This window comes from Macrobrachium nipponense, chromosome 26 (assembly GCF_015104395.2).
Source record: "Macrobrachium nipponense isolate FS-2020 chromosome 26, ASM1510439v2, whole genome shotgun sequence".
NCBI lineage: Eukaryota > Metazoa > Arthropoda > Malacostraca > Decapoda > Palaemonidae > Macrobrachium > Macrobrachium nipponense.
The window spans coordinates 46,958,655-46,967,162 of NC_087215.1; the positions used below are offsets into that span (position 1 = coordinate 46,958,655).

The 8,508-nt window shown below is 37.3% G+C and overlaps 1 protein-coding gene across 2 annotated transcripts in view; it reads right to left on the bottom strand.

Moving 5' to 3' along the window:
• Positions 1–6,760: 6,760 nt before the first annotated feature.
• Positions 6,761–8,508, bottom strand: part of LOC135200259 (organic cation transporter protein-like) — a 90,055-nt gene continuing 88,307 nt past the window's right edge. For both annotated transcript variants that reach the window (XM_064228733.1, XM_064228732.1), the window contains exons 12-13: positions 7,710–7,858; positions 6,761–6,913 (exon numbers count right to left, since the gene is read on the bottom strand). In XM_064228733.1, coding sequence (XP_064084803.1) covers positions 6,865–6,913; positions 7,710–7,858 — 198 coding nt within the window. In that variant the 3' untranslated portion in view covers positions 6,761–6,864. The remainder of the gene's footprint in view (positions 6,914–7,709; positions 7,859–8,508) is intronic.

The following is an 8,508-nucleotide window of genomic DNA, read 5'->3' on the forward strand; positions in this document are numbered from 1 at the left end:
GCATTGGGTATAGCAGAAGGATTGAAAGGAGGGAAAAAATGGAAATAAGTGTGCGTAAAATAAAAAGACCACCAAGGTGGAGACAGTACCCGTACTTAGACGAGACCTACATAGATGTAAGAGAAGTAGGTGAATAATGCACAGCAGGCATCTCGCCTCCAAATAAATAGAATTCTGAAATCTAAAGCAAGAGGTCGTTTCCTCAGTACTGGAATATCAAAAATGAAACGAAATGCTGGCCGGACAAAAAAGCACCCTAGATTTCTCGCCAGAAAAATGTGAGGTATGACTAACTGTCTGGGTGTCGTGAAGGTGAATGGGTAGAGAAATTAGGTTAGGGTAAAATAGAAATAAAAGAAAGATCTGAAGAAAGGTATACGATATAATGGCATATCACGCGTTACATGCAAACAAATTTTGTTGTTTAGCCTGTCACAATATGTACAATGGTATTACTATGTATTGCATCTGTTCCCTTAATGTTTCAGTTAACAAGCAAATGGCATTAGTCAGCAAGCGGTATCTGGCAACTGTGCACAGGCGCATTCAAACACTTATCATTTAATTAGATGAACAGATGTGCCATGGTGACTGAAAGTTTCTCAGTCCCTCGTTACAGGTTGCCCTAGAGCAAGAGCACGTGCCTGCACAAGGCTGGCTTCATCCGAAACAAATGAATGGATAATATGGTAGTGCGTTAATGTAGCTTTTCCTAGCAACATTCACTTCAGGGTGTGATGTCCCTGCCTACACGAGTTAGGGTAGAGGGGACTCATTAGCCTAGTTAGGCAACCCTTCTAAGAGAAGATTTCTGAATACAAACCTTGTTCTCCAACCATGGACTGTGCCATAGCCATTGTCCCATGGCCTTCCATGGTCCTGGTTTGAGTTCCCTTGCTTGAGGGTACAATTAGGCATTTATTCTCTTTTTTGTTTACTTTCCTGTTTTTATCGAAAAGTGTTTAGGACAGGCTGTTGAGAAAGCAAAAGATGCTTGGTGAATTATCAGGAAAGTGCCTTTGTCTTTACGTAATCTTTTCCTTCTGAGCATTTTGTTTCTATATCCATCCTTCCTGTCCTCCACTGGCTATTGTGGCAAACAACCTAGCAGATGTCTTTTGCCTTACAAAGTGTGCCGGACCCCACCTTGTTGACCAGTTGCTTCTGGCTTTTCTTTCAATTATGTATGGTGAGATTTATTTATACTCTCAACAGAATGTTTATAAATAATGTAAATACTGTTGTTGTTTTTTATGGTATTGTTGTTTACTTTTCTGTTGATTTTTACAATGTTATTGTTATTATGAGTTTTCTTATTAGTTTTCATTCTGATTTTATGTTGTTAATTTCAATTCTTTCAGGAGACAGGGAACTGAACCCTGGGTCTGTTACTTATTACAGCAAGTAAAACTGCAAAGTACTTTACTCAAATATTTGTAGATTAAGGTCAGATTTTCTTGATTTCCAGAGTTGTGCCCATAACGTCGATTTGTTATCATCTGAGACTCTTGTAAATAGTAACAAGTCAAAGGTCGAGTTTTTAATACTGGGGTTCAATGCCTCTGAATTTATTTATTGTTGTAACTTCCCACACCCACAAGTTACGGCTGTATACTCTAAGTTTGGACAACCTATTTATTGTCAGAAAAATTTGGAGTGTAGTTGCTCTGAAGTTCTTTGTTTTAAAATTTTCATTAAGTTCTACAATGTTAATCTATTTGGTGTTTACCATAATCCAAATATCGACAATTCTATATATGACTGTCTTTTGAAGAGGATTAGTATGTCTCTGTCACAGGATTCGAAAGCTTCATTCGTTATTGGTGGATATTGTAATACAAAGCACAGTGAGCAGCTAGATTCAAATTCCACAGATCAACATGGCCAGTCTGCTCTTGAGTATTGAGTATCCTCTAATTTTGTCCAGCTAACTGAGGAACTCACACCCATTTCTGGTAATAGATTACACCTCTTAGTCACAGATGTTCTATCTGCTGTGAAGTCCAAGGTCTGTGAATATAATAGGCACTTCTGATCATTACACCACTGAGATGGATATATCTGGCAATTCGCTCGTACAAACCATCCTATGGATGAGGCGAGAAGAAGATTTAAGGTGTGGGGAAGATGTTCCCTAAATAACTTAATCTCTGTCACTGCAAAGTGTCATCTGTAGAGTCTGTAATTATTATATTTCTACAGTTACTGTTATTACTGGTATTTTACTTTTCATTATTACTGTGAATATTTTCAATTTAGAGTTTTTTGTATTAGCCCTATGGACCTGACTACTGTAAGCAACCAAGGTCTCTAGCTGGAATTTAAATAGATACATTCTGTTCACTAATTAGTATAACTTTTAATGTTTTTTTAAGTATTCTCAATATTATTACTGTTATCACCATTATTATGATTACTATCTTTTACACTACTTCAGCAACTATGTGGATATTGTTCATTATTCCTTTTTTATCATGTTATCTCATGTATCTAGATTGTGTATGTTACTATCTGTACTTTGCATACTCCATGTATATGGCCTTGAGCTGAAAATAAAATGTATTATTATTATCATTATTGGAAAAATGATCTGGTTGAAATCCAGAGCCAATTGGGATTGATCACATTATTGAACCTTGTCAGGCACTTAACATTTCAGATACTATATTAGATCCTGATCCCAAGAAGAAATGTAATGAAAATGCTGATGGCTATTTTAATTAGAAATGTCTCTAGAAAGGTCGTCAAATTTATGACAAATGATCAGCCACGGTTTGATGATGCCTGTAGGCGCCCCTATCATGACAAACAGACTAAGGAAACAAAACCATTCAAATGAAAATTACACCATTTTTGTTGAATCTTGCCATGCTGTGAATAGAACTTACCATACAGCCCAGAGAAATTACATTAATTCCTTGAACAGGAATCTGGAAGGAATTACTCAAACTCATCTGTGGCAAACCAAATTGTCATCATCTATCTTTGGATGGTGCGCATCTTCCATTCCACCACCACTAACAGATGGTGGTAGGTTGGTTACTGGCCTTAGGGAAAAGGTTGAACTGCATCATCGAACTTTTGAAGCTAAGCAATCAACTGAGGATGTCTCTCTACCTGATACTTGTCTTCCTGAACCTCTTCTTACAAAATTTATATTTCACTAAAGGAATATCAAGATAATTTTGGATAATCTTGATAGCTGGGGTGGAGAAGACCCTAATGGTTTCTTACCTATGTTGTTTTGTTTTTTTAAAGTTTCTAGCATGTTATCTCCCAAGTTTAGTAGAATCTATAGATTTTTATATTAACATGGTATCTTTGTGGATGAGCGCAACTTCAGTAATACAGTGCCTGTTCCAAAAAGTGGTATATCTGCAGGCTGCAGTAACTACAGGCGAATCTCTATTCTCTCTGCACTCTCCAAAGTTGCTGAAAAACTTACTTTTAAGCCACTATATAAATACATTGAATCTAAAGAACTGTTCACTGATAGTCAATATGCATATATGAAGCAGCTAAGTACCTGTGATGCTTTTTTAAACTTGACAGGTCATTTGCAAGGGAACCTCGATGAAAGTTTTGGAGGCAGAGTAATTCAGATAGATTTTAGTGCTGCTTTCGATTTAGTAAATCAAAAGGAACTTATTTACAAACTTCAAAATCTTGGAGTGGATGGATGTGTTTTAGGATTATTTCAAGATTTCTTTCCAGGTGGGCAACAGTGATTTGCTGTGGACAGGATCTTTGTGAACCAAGACCTATTGTGTCTGGAGTTCCACAAGTCACTGTTCTAGGCCCACAGTTATGTTTAGTGTATACAAGTGACATGGTTGTTGACCTGGAAAACAAGATTGTTCAGTATGCTGTTGATGCATCACTTGTGGGACATGGGTGTAGTAAAGTGTCCACTTTTGAGAAATGAAGCTGCCCTCAGCCTTAAACGGGACATGAACCGGGCCAAGGAATGTGTAGTCGGTCAGGTATGAGGCCGAACTCCCACCCCATCCTCCCTTTCAGTTGGATGAAACTTTGCTGAAAAAGTCTGAAGCTTTGACTATGCTAGGTGTAACCTTTGACTCACATCTAACTTTTGAGAGACATCTAATGAAAGTTTCAGCAAATGCCGCACGAAAGTTAGGTATTGATCGTAACGCCTCATATATTTATAACAGTGATAAAATCAATGGAACCTGCTTTAAATCATTTGTACTCCTTTTATTAGAATAATGCTCTCTGGTGTGGATGTCTGCTTCCGCCAGAGTGGTTCGTGGCGGTAGGTGTGTGTTCCCAATAGTACTAGTAGTTATGACTTGGAACATCGACGGATGGTCTTTCGTTTGTCATTGTTTCATAAGTTGTATTTCAGCAGAGATCTTTCACATTCACAATTGATCCCTGATCCCCTTTATCTGACGAGACCAACCAGATTCGCTGAACACCAGCATCAAGATGCAGCAAATGTTCCTCACTGTCGAACTTCTGAGTTCCAGAGGTCCTTTGTTCCTCAAACCGTTGGACTCTGGAACAGCCTCCCAGAGGAAGTCGTGCATTTGGCACTTCAGAAATTCAAGCGAAGGTGCAATACATTACTGCCCTAATACTCTTCTCCTTCATTTTAATTCATTGGTATTGAATATCATATTCTTTAGAAGCTTGAATTTCAAGTCAATGGCCCCTGTGAGCTTGTTCCATATGAATAGGTTTCATCTCCTCAATGAGAATAATATGAGGATAGTTAGTATCCTAGTAGCCGAGCGATAAAACATTCCATTTAAGGGAAATTTATATCATCATCTTCCTCTCGCGTTTTAAAAAGATTTTTTTTTTTCTGGTGACTCGACCTATACCATTATCTTTCCTCTGAAGAGGGATTATCTAAGACGTCATAATTTATGAGTCTGTATGTTTAGCGTATTAAGCGTTATTAACCAAAACTGTTCGTTATATTTTATTTAATTATAGAAAGATATTGAATATTAACTCGTAAATGTTTGGCTAGGCCTATTGATCTTTGCCTGTAATTTGCATTATGGTTTTTGTTAATAAGTATTTGTGTGTTTTACGGGTTTCAATAATCAATTATGTTTTCTTTTACAGTCATTATGCAATTATAAAATTGATCATTGCAGTGCTGAATGACCTTCCTAAATTATTGTCCATTTGGTCTAAATTCTGAGCCCCAACGCTTGAAAGACTAAAACAGAACAACAAAAATAATGTAATTCCATGTATAATTAACATCAATAGTGGTTCGGTGGATAATCGTGATAGTGTGTATGAAGTCGAATTGAAATTAACATTTAAAGATGTCATACAGTGAAGAAAAAAAAATTAACTAATAAAACTTCAACAAATCCTTTCGTACATAGATACAGACCTTGTTCAACAGCAAATGGTAAGTCAATAGATCCTTTTGAACAAAGTAAAGAACAGCAGCAGCAAATTACATGAATTCAACGCATTCAACAGATGTAATTACTCAAGCCAGTTTCAGTTTATATATGCTGTGCTATACGTCCCGAGATCTTATTAATTAATACCCGATAACTCCGTTCAGTCGTCTCACGCGGCATTACCACTCCTTTGCCTACGTAACTTTAATTAAACCATCCATTCATATGTAGAAACAATATTCCCACTTTCCTTATAATTGAATTCACCTTCGTATTTGTAAAAATATTATATTTTGAGTCTACTTGTTATGTAAGAAGAAAATTGGCATCTGGGAGACTAATAAGTCAAGGTGCATCCATATATGCTTACTCAGCTGCGCCATTGTAGGCGTGCCAACCGGACTTCATAATACAAGGCGTTTGACTGCATTTTAAGTAGGGAAGTTATTATTCATTTATATGACATTTGTTTATATATTTTTACTTAAAATCCTGCATGAAATAAGGAATTTTCTAGGATTTGTTTTTGCTTCTAAAATACCCAACACAACCCCTCTTTCTCATCTAAATGTTACCATTCTCAAACATTATTCCTCACATTCCCACTTTTAAAACCTTTATTACTCATGACAATACTATTCCTACTACAAACGGGTAAAGCCATTAGAAAGCTTTAATAACTGGCATGAATAAGATGCCTTGCGGAATCTAAGAAGCAACGCTCATTCTTGAAAATATGCCATAACCTCTGCACTTCCCTCAGTATACACTGTTTCTCATCTGTGCCAGTCTATGATAGGACAAAAAAAAAATATATCTTAGTTTTACTAGACCACTGAGCTGATTAACATGTCTCCTAGGGCTGGCCCTAAGGATTGGGTATTTTAACGTGGCTAGGAACCAATTGGTCACCTAGCAACGGGACCTACAGCTTATTGTGGGATCCGAACCACATTATATCGAGGAATGAATTTCTATCACCAGAAATACATTCCTCTGATTCCGCGTTGGCCGAGCCGGGATTCGAACTTCGGACCACCGGATTGGTAGCCGAGCGCGATATGATAGGACAAATCAGCTGGAGTTTCTAATAATTCACTCTTTTTGGTGCTTGTAAAAAATCCCAATTACAACCTCGAAATAGCTCATCTTCTCTTCAGAATGGACACTTGGTGAGTTTGGATAAGCAGGCCCTCTCCCAGAACCCTCCTTTTCTCAAAGAGGGTCTATGAGTAGATGAATGAAGTGTTGAGGTCTGACGTAGCTTTCTGGGCACTGAGCAACCAATAGAGACAGGTGTGGATAATGCAAGGAAAATTTTTCCCTTCCATGTAATTGGCGTGGCCCAACAATGGAATACGAAGGAATCAGATAAAGCCGAAGGAAAGGAGATGCTTTATTGCAAGACATGAAGTTGATGGCACCTGTTTTAGCAGTTATAACGACAAATGGTTGCTGTGCGTACTCTTCATGAGCTTAGTTGTCTTAACTCTTCTGCGCCTTCCTCCAGGTCAGTCCTGCGAATAATAACCAGACTATTGGATTCGTTAAAATCAGTAATCGTTCCTCTCTCTCTCTCTCTCTCTCTCTCTCTCTCTCTCTCTCTCTCTCTCTCTCTCAAACAAAAAATTGTAATTTCTTACAGTACTTTCGGGTTGCTTCCAGAATGAATAATAAATAGGTAGTCGTAAAAAACATCAGCAATAATAATAATAATAATAATAATAATAATATTAATAATAATAATAATAATAATAATAATGATGATGATTAACAGAGAAAAATCCAAATTTTTTAAAGCACTCCACACAACTCCACTCACATTCATATTTTCCATAATATTTAATCTCTGGGAAAATCAGTCATTTTTAAAAGTCTTTTAACACTTTTTAGTATAGAACTGTTAACTGTAATGACGCCATTAGAGATGTAACATCCTTAATCCAAGTGTGCAAGAAAAGAACTTCAGCTGTTGTTAGTAAGATTTATGGTTTTTGCTGGATTAAATATTTTATTTATTTATTCATTTATTTTCTATTTCTATATTTCCTTTTGCTCATGTTAGATAGTGAGGCAATGCAGTGAAACGGTCATACTGTGTTCCCAGTTCGGGAACTCAAGTCATAGCAACAGCAGCATGTCAAATATGAATGGTCGAAGCAGAGAGAGAGAGAGAGAGAGAGAGAGAGAGAGACGAGGAGAGAGAGAGAGAGAGGAGAGAGAGAGAGAGAGAGAGTAGGATTTTAGGGTTCACTTCATAGATCTTATTCGGGAGCCAGAGAGAAAAAACTACAATAACAGTATTCAGTTTACCTTCCTTTCCTGGTCCTTTTTTCCTCGAGATCCGAAATCGTATCGGGCAAAGGCTTGCCCTTCGTCTCCGGCAAGAGCAACGTCGAGAACGCGGCTATAAGGGCGCCGCCCCCGAATATGATGGAAGGTATCCATGGAACAAGGGGGCCCTTTGGAAAAAAAAGAAAAGAAATGAAAAAGACAATAAACAGACGAAAAGAAAGTCAAATGGTGAACTAATTCTCTTATTCCTGAACCCATCTGTGTTCTATCATCACTCGCTGGTGTGCTCTTTTATTGACCTGTGTCAGGCAGCCCTGGACCATAACATGAATTTTGTCACACACACCAGACAGAGGTCATTCTATCGGGGATTCTCCTGTTTTTTCCCTTTCACTGAATCACTCTCCAAAATTATAATTGATTTAGTTTAAGAATCAAGACTAATCTAAATGGAACTAAGAGAAAATAAATCATGTCCTTTGAGGTGAAAGTTGTAAACACGCCTCAATGCACGCGTCCTTTAGACTTAAACTTTACTGCTTTTTATAAAATTCATTCTAAATCCTTTCAAATACTTCCATAAATATAATAATCATCTCTAAAATAAAGAACAGAAATGATCTGACAGTATTTTGGAAGACGTTCAAAATCATTTGAGGTTAACTCTCTGTCCAAGGCACGAGTGGTTAGAGAACGCAAGGATTCGTGGATCGGGAACACATGAGCTGAAAGAGAATTCTATACCTTATGGCCAAAGGAAAAGGACATGAGAGGGCAAAGGACTTCCTACTTGAACAAAATAGAACTGTGGTCAAAT